Here is a 13,545-nt window from a genome sequence, read left to right on the forward strand (position 1 = left end):
GCTCTGACATTATTGTGGTTTTAAAACTTTATTATATTTTAAAATCTGAAAACTGTAAAACATAGTATTCATACAAACACCTGAGGACTGTTCAACTGGGCACAGCATCTTCACACAAACAATTTGAAATAAGACCAGGCTTAAATTAGAATTTTGTCTTCTAACACAAAAGGAATAACATAGATAAAACCACCCTTTAAATAGTTGCATTCTTATATAAAGTACATTTGGTTTTCTGAGAAAGAAAATGTACATTCATGCCCCTGGTGTATATTTTGTTGGCATTTACAACAAATGGCTAAGACTTTTAGCACAGCTTCTCATAGCTTATAAACATTACACCAAACTTATACAATGTAATTACAACATATAGCACCATTTCCCCTTAAAAGTTCTAACTTTAAAAATAAAGCCCAAAATGGTAAGTCAGAATTAATGCATCTTCCAAAATTTAGCAGAATAAATGGCTCAGAGCTAAGCAAATTAACTAGGAACATTGCATAGGACAGAGAGCTTCCCTGTATGAAAAGCAACCTACGGATTGTTTCTTATCCCCTGAAGACAAAGCTGAGAGGTAATAGTCATAGCAATTGATGCACATATTGTTTACAGAATAAAAACCTCTAACTATATAAATAGTTCACCATTACCTCTGTGGCGGTACAAAGTGCCATATTAAATTCAAAAAGAACAGATTTACTTGTTTGTATACCTACAGGTATAGAATAATATATAAATACGGTATAGTATCCATATGAGGAATAAACACAGACAATAAAATATCTTTAAAAAATTTGGGCACAGGTGTCTTCATATAGAGATGTGAGAAATGAATGCCCAGTTAAATGTCTACACTTAGCAAAAATATGTAATGTTTTAAAATAACAGGTATATTATTGAAAAATATTTAATCAGACTCCATCCAAACCACCCTTGTAGTATAATATCTCCTGCATAAAACAACCATTCTATTTATCCTATAATTGTTCAAAAGTTATCAAAAACTGATTAAGAACACTTTATGAAAGTTTATAAGCTTGCTTTTTTTCTTTAAATATGAACAAATACAACACACAGAGAAATAATAACAAAAGGAAAATAACTTATATGGCTTTCCCTTTCTAGAGATTGGCAGGACAGGAACAGAACTTGTAGTAACAGACATAAAATATCTGGAGAAAGAGTATCTACAGCTGCATCTTTAAATTCTCTTCTAAGGAAAACTCGTCACAGATTTCATTAGAGAACTTGTCAGTCCCTGATACTTCCCGCTTTGGGATTTAGCTGTTTTGGTTCTATATATAAACATTAACTTAGTGGATCCCTACATCAAAAACTAATGATGTATGGTGACTAACGTAATAAAATTAAATTAAAAAAAAACATTAACCGAAATCAAAGGTGTTTCTCTGTTTCCAGCATGAAAATACATTTGTAAATTGTACAAAGTGATAAACTGTAAACTGTAAAACAATAAAAAGACATAAAGAACTCCCAATTTGAATATGCTAATACTAACACGTAAATGGTTTTTTAAAGAAGTAGATTGGACTATCATGTTGTTCTGCAATTCTGGATATAACCTATTTTTAGAGGAACTGTCTACCAAACAAAAGCTGCTAGGGGAATTAAAATATTTTTAAATTAAAAGTTATCAGGATAACAAAGAATGCTGTCCAATCTAAACTTACACATTTTTTTTTCAATTGTATTTTCCTTCTTTTAGTTTTTCAATGTAGTAACATAACTTTAATGCTGGGCCCAGCTTCAGCCCCATGTACTTCATCATCACATCACTTTTGAGTAGTAGCAGAGCCTTCCCATCAATTTCCTACAGAGAGAAAGAAATTACAATTAATAATGCATTCATATTTTGTCAAGTTATATATAAGAACATGTAAAATAGAGAGCAGTTGTACATTCTCGATATATATTCTCTGAATATGCATTTATTTCCTGAAAACTATTAAAAATATAATTTATACAGCAAGACATCATTTGATAATTTCTAAATTCACTTCAAATTTTAAGAAAAAGGAAATTTAACCCAGTATCTTTCAAAATTGGCCTAAGCACCAAACTATCTCCTTTTAAATACTGTGTGTTGAATAAAATACTACAGATCTATGACAAAGGTTAGAAAGCTATGAATTGTAGAAATGAATTTCAGACGGTCATTAACTTTCTTAGAAAGGCTGGGAATATGAGGATGTCAGCATCAATGCAAACTGTAAATGTGTTATACAGTGTTGTCTTTATGTTGAAAGCTAATCAGTTAGTTGTCTGAAGCTAAACTAATTAAATGCTAAAACTAATTACCGAGTTTCTTAGAATACTGAAAAGGACAGAAGATACTTGGTCACTGATTTGTTACAAAAGACTATAAACATTACTTAATAGACACAAGGCATCCTCCTAAAATTTTTTATTTCCTTAATTAACCAATTTATGTCGGAGAAGCATATTATTTGGTACTCATGAGCTCCTATTTAAAATAAAACTGCACTTAATCTTACACAGTTGCTGGATTCATTGGGCAGGACACCCTGTCACAGCTTGTGGTTACCCCCTCCTACTCACGGTCCTGGGGCCGAGCAGGGAGCAGGTGGGGAGGAGGATCCTTGTGGGAGAAGACATCTGAGAGTGGCCATGCTGAATCATCTTCTCTTGAGAACTTGAAGACTTGTAGTATTTTAGGTACTCGGGTACCCATTTAAAGCACAGATCCAGCCTCTACCATTTAAGAATCTAACTTTGGGCCAAGTAACCTTTCTCACATATGGAAAAATCAGTTGATAGGGTTCCCCCACCATCCACACTAATCAGCATCCATCCAACTGAAGGGCCTGCACAGAGGTCATTGAAAGGCATTACGGCAGGAAAACCGGATCAAAAGATACATTACATGTTGCCTGAAGAGGTCGGCGAGGGGGCCTGATATCTGAGGATCTTTATGTTTCATAAACTGTATCACTTCATCCACAGACCAGGTTGAAGGGTCCTTAGAGAAGCCTTGTTTCAGGACACTGGGGTCAGGTACAGCTATATAACTTGGAGCTTCAATGGGGGGAAAAAAGACAAATCATACTTGACCTGATCATTATCCTGAAAGAAGAGATGTTAGGTAGGGAGAAATGGTCCCATTCCTGGAACCTTCTATTAAGCACCCCAGCAAGGACCCAGGACTCCAAGTGTAGAATCCAGTGAAAGCCTAGATTAGGATGACCTGAGGATGGCTACCCAAGAGCACCCCATCTGACCTCCCCCAAACAACAAAAGCAGCTTCAGAATTTACGTTAAAGCCTCAAAAATCATAAAACAGACCGATCAATCTGAGGCCTTGTGGGCCACAGGCAAAGACAGCAAAAGTTCTGGTGTTTGGGGTAAATGAGGTTAATCTAAGCTAACCTATTACTCTTGAATTTCTCTCAATCTCTCTCCTCTTGGTCTGTCTAGATTAGGTTTCTTTTACTAGCTAAATAGAATGGAAAGTCTCCAGATTTAGTTTTATAGTTGCTTAAATTTATTCACTTTAATCAAGGAATTTCAATAACCCCATTATGTTTGAGAACCAAATGAGTTTTACCGAATCTCTCCCATGTATTCAATATGGATAATTTTAGCATCACTTTACTCTTCAAATGCCTGTCTCTTAAGGCTTAAATGGTTATCTGAGTTTTGAAGAAAACAGGATTATTTTCTGCTTGGCTAGGTCAGAAGTAACTTTAACATTATACTGAATACCTCTCTCAAGTTTAATTGCATAGTAATAGATACTCTGGTTGAATGTTTATAAGTCAAAAAAAGAAATAATTGAGAAATAGAATTAAGCACTCATACCTCAAAAAGTTTTAGCTGTGCTGTTCACCAAGTTGTGCTGTAATTTCTTTGTGTCCAGACAAGTATTCATTTTATTCAACCAGAGCACTTGACTCTCTAAAGATAGTGTGTGATAACGGAAGTGAGTTTTGTAATTTGCCAGGAAGATCTGTTTCTTTAAACAAGGACCGTCAACACAAATTTGGTCTTTTTTGGGGTGATTTAACCAAAGATACACGTTTTCTTTCCTATCATTTGGGCTCCAGCCATTTTAGGGGCATTTTGAGTATTTACCCAGGTAAAGGGCAAAGAAAAACAGAAGATAAAAGAACTCAGAATGTAAGTTTTTTTGTGTGTAGCTCAAAAGTGTACTTATTTTCTCCTTCAACATGACAACTTTGATGTGAAACAAAAACTCTTTACTAAAACATATCTTCCCTTTCACTTGTCAGAGATAAAAATGTTGGTCATATCTACCAAGAAATGCTACTGCGCTATTTCAACCCAAATGGAAATGATGATGGTATAGACCATGCCGTGCCTAAGGCATTCTAACAATTTAGGCAGAAAAGTCTTCTCCTTTAGTTCTAAGAAAGACTTAATTTAAGATGAAAAAACTACTGGCAAAGCTAATCAAACTAATCATACCTCTAAATAACTTTTTTGTGGGATTTCTGGTTTATGTCATCAGAATCCGGTACTGTTATATCTTAAATAACATGCAACCAGTTTTATAGATTACTACAGAAAAACTATATGCAAAGATATAATTTATGGTATAAAACTATAATTTTATATTAAAAACAAAACAACTATAAGATCATCTATGTTGGGCGCCTGGGTGGCTCAGTTGGTTAAGCGACTGCCTTCGGCTCAGGTCATGATCCTGGAGTCCTAGGATCGAGTCCCACATCGGGCTCCCTGCTCAGGGGGGATCTGCTTCTCCCTCTGGCCCTCCCCCCTCTCATGTGCTCTCTCTCATTCTCTCTCTCTCAAATAAATAAATAAAATCTTTAAAAAAAAAAAAAGATAATCTATGTTTAATTCATTATGGAGAAATCATTTAATTGGGCCCATACCTTCAAAACAATCAGAGAAGTTGTAAACATTAGTGTTATTCAAATAATTACATGAAATAAACTAACTATGTGAAAAATAATCAAAGTTCAGTCGTGCTTTTCTCCTGAATGGCTCTGTCTTACACTAGAGTATCAGTGTTTCTGAAATAAATAAAAGTGATTTGATTTTATCCACAACAATGTTATTGGATTTCTTTCCTATAATAAAAATGAACAATTTATTTCATTCAAATAATGGGGCAGGGCAGGAGGTTGTGAGAGCATCACCAGCCATCAGGGGTGGACTCAGCTTTAAGTAACAGTTCCAAGACCTTGAAGAAAACAATAGTAATGACACCTCTAGACAGTTTCCAAGGGAAATGCTTACCTATTCTCTGAAGATGGAAGCAGCCCAGCAGTTAAGCGTACAGCCTGGAGTCAGAGTGCCTGGATTCAAGGACTGACCCAGCCACTTTCTAGCTGGGGACCTTAGTCAAGTGACTTCTCAGATTTCTCACATGAAAATGTTTACCAGCACGTACGTCTTAAGGAATTGCTGTAAAGGCTATGTAAAATATTACATGCCTGGCACACGTCAGATAGTGATGAAGATGATGCTGATTTCTATTACCAATAAGTAAATTACCAGTAAGTAATGTTATTACTATTAGTCTTTCCACTCCTGGGAAGAGCAAAAGCTAGACTTCTCAAGCTCAAATACAGGCTACTTTGGCATAGTAGTATTAGTCATACATCTGAAAGTGAGGAATTCAGTATTAGGGGTAACCTTTTATAGCCTTTTGCTGAGAAGGCCTGTCTTCAAAGCTCTTATTTTGTGAAAATACCTAAAAATTCTGGGTATACTACCCCTTGATGGGATAAGCATCTACCATCAGACTCCTTGCAAATGTCATTCTGAAAGCAGAGACGATCTACATGAGGTGGGAGATGAGGGGATGATATTAAACATGTCACAGCATGTATACAGCACAGTTGCCCATAGAAAACATCCACTAAGAAAAGCAATCAAGTTGGATGGCTCCTACTGCCTTCAATACTCACCTTGCCTAGATGCCTACCAGGAGAAAAAGGACAAAACACATTCCCACCCTTACCCCACCTCGGCCCACCCCTACCCCCACCCCATTCATCCTTAAAAGGGTAGAGGGTAACTATCTTTGCACATGGAAAACTATTCTGGCTCTTTCCAAATGGCAAAAGGATGCTGCCCTGTTTACACGTTATGTATTCCTGGTGGGTCTGAGGGAGTAACTGAAGATATGGAGAATGGGGAAATAGCTACCACAACAGAATACCAGAGCCCAGATCTGGGAGCCACACGCAGGCTGGAGTCAGGAAAGGTCTCAAAAGAGACAAGGAAGAGAGTACATCAGAAAGGAGAGGAAGTGCATCTTTCCCGGCCTCAGAGTCACATGAGGTTTCGGAGTCCAGACAGGATCCAGTGAAGTGATAAAGTACAATGGAACCATTAATAAGAAGTACTGATCTAAGAAGTCTATGAGAGACATGGCTGGGACCCAGATCCCCAGGGATACTTCTATGCCGCCATGAGGATCGGAGCATCTGTAGTGGCTTGACCCTGACAGTAACATAAACAGGGAGGACTCAAACTCCTCAATCTTGGCACTTTCTCCAATATGATACACTCTCAAAGGATGTTGTTGGGCAAAGAAACCTTAAGGAGAAAGAAACACGTTGGTTGAGAATCACTGTTTTTAAATATACCTTCACTTTTCCTCTGCATTTGGAATTTAACTTCATGGTGACTGCTCTTGGTAGATCTGGTCCCCACTAGTGCTGAACTTGAGGTGCCTGGCACACTTGGAGAAAAATTCCTGGAGACTGCAGTATGAGTGCTTACAGGATTTCTGCTGGTAGGGCTTAAAGAATTTGCTGGATTTAGTGATGAGTTTTTGGAATCTTCAGGAAGCTTTTCCTCTTTGGGCACGCCATTTCCCTCAGAAGACAATAGTTCTTCTACAAGAAAAAAAGACAAAGGCAATGATCTTCAGTAGACTTTATAGCTTAAACACTACTAAAAGGTCAAAACATCTCCTAATCTTCAACAGTTCACTTAAGCCGTGCTATACTGAACCATAAACCTCTAACATAAAGTACGTGGCCACCCCCCTCCTTGGCATTTATAGTAATGAACACGGTCTTAAAATCCAAATTGATTCCACTATGTCACCTGTATTTCTCGTGGCAACTGTCCCTTCCCAGTCTTGCTACCAAGCCTGTGAACACCTCACTAAAGCATTCATTTTTAGGGATGCAGTTCTTCACAACCATTATAATATGATCACACGGTTGGCTTCTAACATTTGCTTACTACTTGGACACTTAAAACTTTCAGTGGAGAAAGGCACTAGGCACTAGGTTTTTCTATTCACTTTTTATCAGCTTTCAGTAATACAAAGCTGAATGGAAAATGTTACTGTAATTATTTTACTTTTATCTAAGGAGAAATGACAACTGTGCACTTCTGAAGGGAATGAAACTCTTGACAAAGCTGCCAAAGTAGTAGCCTAAATGCTCACCTGATTTGGGCAAATACACACCCCCACCCAAGAGCATATAGTTAAGTGGTAGTAGAGTGACTTTTCTTCCCATTCCAGGAACTTGTAAATACTATTTACCTTTAGGGGCATGCATCTTTGTTTTGGGGAGCTTAGGTGACACAGGAGCAACATAAGGTATAGGTTCCTGCGAAGACCGTTTGGGGCTTTTCTTTTCTGTTATGTCTTCTTTTACTGTTTAAAAAAAAGGTGTCTGTTATACTAACATTCCTCAAGCATTTTCAGATCATCAGCATATAACACTTTTGTTTCTAAATCATTTGCCTACTGTAACTTCATCAGCAATTTATCAATTACTTGCTTATTTATGAATAATATGTGTTGATTTCATCCCATTAAATATTTCAGTGACCTCATATTCAAGAGCTAAAAGAATTATATCCAGGCATCATTTATTCTAGGATCATCAGATATCTCTAAGTATCTCAGGAAGCAGTGAGACAATCAATTATAATGTGTCTAAAAAGGCCTAGGAAAACTGTTCCCATGAACAAAAAAAGTTAAGAATTCAGAGAAGGAGAAGACAGTGTATAGTGGACATCTCATTTTATAGGCAACAGTCCTGGCCCAGAGCTACCCTTCCTATAACTCTACAGCTTATTATTAAACCAAATGCATTTTTACCTAAAGGACCACTCTTTAAGGCATGATCCTGAAAGTAACGACATCTCAAATTATTGATTAAACTCTAAATATCAATCAATATCTTGATTTAACCTCCAACTAAAAGGAAAAATTAAGTATAATAGAAATCTAAATAGTCTGATAATAGAACCTGCATGAGAAGATTGCAATGAGAATGTACCAAAGTCAAACTTCATCTGGTTCAAAATAGCTGTGGGCCTGGCATGCTTCTTAAGATCATCCGATAAGCAACTTTTAGCCATCTGGTTACTGATTACTAAAGAGTCTAAGAGAGCTCTTACCACTTGATTTTATTTTTAATCATGGACTACAAAAACCAATAGGCAAAACATATTTCTGTGAACGGCAAATATTTACATAATTAGGACATTTAAATTCCTATAAAGAAAAAATTGGCTTTTTTCATACTCATTTAATGATATGGAAAATTCAAATACTAATGTATAGTTTTCTACAGATGTATGTTACCTCAGAATCTTAGCAAGATCAGAAAATCTTTTCTTTTACTTGTAATATTCTAATGCTTTCTTATAAAAAGTTAATGAAGCTAGTGTATGGTCTACTATCTGGGGCTGATAAAACATAAAAATGACTCCTGACTTCTGCTCCTGGGTATTGTAGTAAGCTCAGGCATGATAAACTTTTCCTGCAGAGATAACTAGAAAAAGCCAGATAATTTACAAAATACTTTAAAAGTCATCATAGAGAGGCACTGCCGGGATGACTGATTAAAGACCTGCAAAATCCACTTCTTCATAAAAATAACAAAGAGATTGGCAAAATTAATTTTTCAAAAACTCTGGACATTACAAAACCCAAAAAGCATTTGTTCAAGAAAAAAGTGGCTGAACCTCAGAAAGAACAGCAAATTCTGTGGCATTTTAGCTTCCCTACCATCATCCCCTTCACTGTTTTTGCAGCAGCTTTGCAAACCAACAGGTTCATAAGTACTGTAGCTGTGAAAGCCAGCAAATCATAGCAGCCACTAGAGGGAACACAATGGGTTTGGAGCTCTCAAAAGGCCCTATCCCCAGAGAACCAGCACAATCTGACCAACCTTGAAACTCAATGGAAAGCTCTGATCTCAGGCCTTGTTTTATTGGACCTAAATCAGAGCCTGCTCTGTGTGAACAGTCCTATCTCTAAGGCACTGCTCAATCAAACAAGCAAACAAATCAAAAAAATCCACCGTAGTGCTTGTTTAACACTATAGCTGCCTGAGGCAGCATCATCATTTGGGGCTGATAGGAAACTGACCAAAAAGCTTTAAAAACAAACCTGGAGAATAAAATGTCCATTAGCAGACTTTGAAAACCATAGAGATACTCCTGGGAATCTAGAAGGCCATATGCATGTGCAAGGCAGTATCCATGCCCAGGAAAGACCTAAGACCTTAATCTTTCATTTCTTGCTGACCTTGAAGCTCTGCACAAAGCAGACTTGTAAACTGCCTCCTGGAATGTTCAAGGTAAATTCCAACACATACATGAACTCTGTGGCAAAGGATGGAGGCATTTATAGAAATCCCTGTCCAATCATTTGTTGAACACTAAGCTAAATGAGCAGACTTCAGTGGCCACATATAATAAATGAGCCCAGGAAGTCATTAGGTTAGTCCAGGTAAGTTACTATACAAAAGGACCAGCAACAACAAACCCTAGGGAAGAGGAGAAAATCTGATTTTCAGAGTTACTGCTTTACACTCTTTTAAAATGTCCAGTTTCCAATTAAAAATTAGGAGACATGCAAGAAACATAAAAGTATGGCCTATACAAAGGGGGGGGAAACAGTCAATAGAAACTGCCTCTGAGGAAGCCCAGATACTGGAGTTAATAAACAAGGACTTTAAATCAGCAATTTTATTTATGTTCAAAGAACTAAAAAATAATAATCATGTCTAAGGAAGTAAAGGAAAGTATGAGAACAAAGTCTCACCAAATAGAGGCTATCAATAAAATGATAAAAAATTACAAATCGAAATTAGGACTTGAAAAGTAGTATCAATGAAATGAAAAATTCACTAGAAGGGCTCAACAGCAGAAGAAAGAATCAGCCAATTTAAAGAAAGGTCAAATGAGATTTTAAAGTCTAAGGAACAGAAAGAAAAAAGAATGAGGAAAAATGAACAGACTCCAGAGACCTGTGGGATACCATCAACGACACCAAAATACACATAATGGAAGAGCTCCAGAAGGAGAAGTGACAGAGAGAAAGGGACAGAAAGAATATTTGAAAAAGTAATGGCTAAATGTTTCCCAAATTTGAATATCCAAAAAACTCAACTATCTCCAACTAGGTAGGGTAAATTCAAAGATAGCCACACCTAGGAAAAACACAGTCAAACTATCAAAAGCAAAAGACAAAGAGAATCTTGAAATTACCAAGCAAAAAGCAAATCATCATACAAGGGATCCTCAATAAGATTAACAACTGACTTCTCATCAGAAACTATAAAGGCTAGTAGGAAGTGGGATGATATATTCAAATTGCTAAAACAGTCAACTGAGAATTCTACATCCAACAAAACTAAACTTTAAAAAATGAAGGAGAAATAAGAAATTCTTCACAAACGAAAAGTGAGGGGCACCTGGAGGGCTCAATTGGATGAGCATTTGACTCTTGGTTTTGGCTCCCATCATGACCTCAGGGTTGTGGGGTCAGGCTCTGCCCTGTGGGGAGTCTGCTTGAGATTCTCTCTCTCCCTCTCCCTCTGTCCCTCCCCCTGCTCTCTCTCTCCCTAAAATAATCTTTTTTTAAAGAAGTGAGAAAATTTGGGGTGCCTGGGTGGCTCAGTCGGTTGACCATCTGCCTTCAGCTCAGGTCGTGATCCTGGAGCCCTGGCACTAAGCCCCAAGTAGAGCTCTCTGCTCCGCGGGGAGCCTGCTTCTCCCTCTCCCTCTGCCTGCAGCTCCCCTGCTTGTGCTTGCTCTCTCTCTGTCAAATAAATAAAATCTTTTAAAAAAAAAAAAATTTTTTTTAAAAAGGGAAAAAATTCCTCACTTGAACAGCTTACCTACAAGAAATGAAATTACATTCAACAGTAACTCAAATCCACATAAAAAAATTAAAGAGTACTGGGGTGCCTGGGTAGCTCAGTTGTTAAGCATCTGCCTTCAGCTCAGGTCATGATCCCAGGGTCCTGATTTTGAGGCCAGTGTTGGGCTCCCTGCTCAGCAGGGGAGTCTGCTTCTCCCTCTCCCTCCCTCTGCCCCTGCTCGTGTGCTCTCTCTCTCACTCGCTCTTTCTCTCAAATAAATAAAATCCTTAAAAAAAATTAGAGTACCAGTTAAAATATCTATGGTTAAATATTTATTATGAGAGAGAGTGTGCATGCAGGGGAGGGAGGGGTAGAGGGAGAGGGAGAAAGAAACCCAAGCAGACTCATGCTGACTGTGGAGTGTGGAACCCAACGAAGGGCTCAATCTCACAACCCTGACATCAGACCTGAGTGGAAACCAAAGTTGGATGCTTTACTGACTGCGCCACCCAGGTACCCCAAATATATTTGTCTTTATAACTCTTTTCTTCTTCTTCTTCCCTTAAAAAAACAAGTAGGGGCGCCGGGCTGGCTCAGTCAGTAGAGCATGTGACTCTTGATCTCAGGGTCATGAGTTCAAGACCCATGTTGGGAAGAAAGCTTACTAAAAATACAAAAAAATGATAATAATAAAAAAAAGGAAAAAATTACAAAATTGTATTTTGGGGCTTATAATGTATAAAATATAATTTGGCAATAAAAGAACAAAGAAGGGGGCAGGAAATAGAGCTGTAGTAGAGCAAGGTTTTTGCATAATATTAAAATTAAGTTGGTATTAATCCAAACGAGATTGTTTTAAATTAAGATATTAATTGTAATCCCCACGGCAGGCAACTACTATGAAAATAACCCCTGGACAGGAAAAAAAAAAAAAAAAAAAAAACTCAAAAACTTTAGTAGAAGGAACAACAGAGGAATTAAGATAGTATACAAGAAAACATCTATTTAAAACTAGGATTCATATACAAATAAAAAAATAAAAATAGAAAAAAACCCATCTATTTAAAACAAAAGAGGAAAGTTATCAAAGAAAAGAAGAAAAGACAAAAAGAAACAATAAGACCTAGAAAACAAATAACAAAATGGTAGATGTAAATCCAACCTTATGAATGAATGAATAAATAAATACTTATTAGTAATTATATTAACTGTCCATGAGATAAACACTCCAGTAAAAAAATTAGCAGAATGGATTAAAAAAAAAAAAAAAACATGTTCCAATTACATAATTAACACAAAAGATACACTTTAAATCAAATATACAAATAAGTTCAAAGGGAAAGGTGAGAAAAAATATACCATACAAACAGTACTTAAAACTGGACTGGTTATAGTAACATTAGACAAAACAGACTAAGAAAATCCTAAGAAATTCACACATACAAAAACCCCAATGGTAAGTAACAAATTCAGCAAGATCACAGAATAAAGATTAATAATACAAAAATCAATTGCATTTCTACACACTTGCAATGAACAACCCAAAATTTAAGAAAATAATTCTATTTACAATAGTGTTAAGAACAATAAAATGTTTAGGAATGAATTTATCAAAAGAAGTGCCAGATGTGCTTTCTGAAAACTACAAAATATTATTGAAATAAATTAAGGAAGACCTAAATACATTGACATCCCATATTCATGAACTAGAAGACTCAATATTAATTTTTAAGAGATTTTATTAATTAATTAAATGATTAATTAATTTGAGGTGGGGAGGGAGAGAGAACATGCAAGCAGGGGAGAAGCAGAGGGAGAGGGACAAGCAGACTCCACATTGAGCATGGAGCTGGATGCGAGGCTCAATCCCAAGACCCTGAGATCATGACCTGAGCTGAAATCAAGAGCCACCCAGATTCAATATTATTAGATGGCAATAATCCCCGAATTGATCTACAGATTGAACACAATCTCTACTAAAATTCCAGCAGAAAATGACAACTGAACTTAAAAATCATATGGAAACCCAGAATTGCCAAAACAATCTTGAAAAAGGAGAACAAAGTTGGAAAACTCATACTTCCTAATTTCAAAAGTTACTACACAAAGCTACAGTAATCAAGATACTGTGGTACTGGGGCGCCTGGGTGGCTCAGTTGGCTAAGTGTCTGCCTTTGGCTCAGGTCATGATCCCAGGGTCCCATTCTCCCTGCTTGTGCTCTCTCTCTCTCTCTCTGTCAAATAAATAAATAAAATCTTAAAAAAAAAAAAAAAAAAAAGGATAGTGTGGTAGTGCCATGAGGATTGACATACAGATCAATGAAATACAAAGTCCAGAAATAAATCCATATATTTACAGCCAACTGATTTTTCACAAGGGTGCCAAGACAAGTCAATAGGGAAAGAGTAGTCTTTTCAACAAATGTTGCTGGGACAATTAGATATC

General features: G+C 36.7%; 1 protein-coding gene across 4 annotated transcripts in view; it reads right to left on the bottom strand.

The window, feature by feature from the left end:
- Positions 1-51: 51 nt before the first annotated feature.
- Positions 52-13,545, bottom strand: part of SCML2 (Scm polycomb group protein like 2) — a 95,338-nt gene continuing 81,844 nt past the window's right edge. For 3 of the 4 annotated variants that reach the window (XM_035000300.1, XM_035000305.1, XM_035000291.1), the window contains exons 12-15: positions 7,538-7,651; positions 6,624-6,875; positions 2,906-3,057; positions 52-1,831 (exon numbers count right to left, since the gene is read on the bottom strand). In XM_035000300.1, coding sequence (XP_034856191.1) covers positions 1,703-1,831; positions 2,906-3,057; positions 6,624-6,875; positions 7,538-7,651 — 647 coding nt within the window. In that variant the 3' untranslated portion in view covers positions 52-1,702. The remainder of the gene's footprint in view (positions 1,832-2,905; positions 3,058-6,623; positions 6,876-7,537; positions 7,652-13,545) is intronic. The other variant, XM_035000316.1, reaches the window with a different exon arrangement.

Source organism: Mirounga leonina, unplaced genomic scaffold (assembly GCF_011800145.1).
Source record: "Mirounga leonina isolate KUSES-001 unplaced genomic scaffold, KU_Mleo_1.0 Mir_101595, whole genome shotgun sequence".
NCBI classification, from domain to species: Eukaryota; Metazoa; Chordata; class Mammalia; order Carnivora; family Phocidae; genus Mirounga; species Mirounga leonina.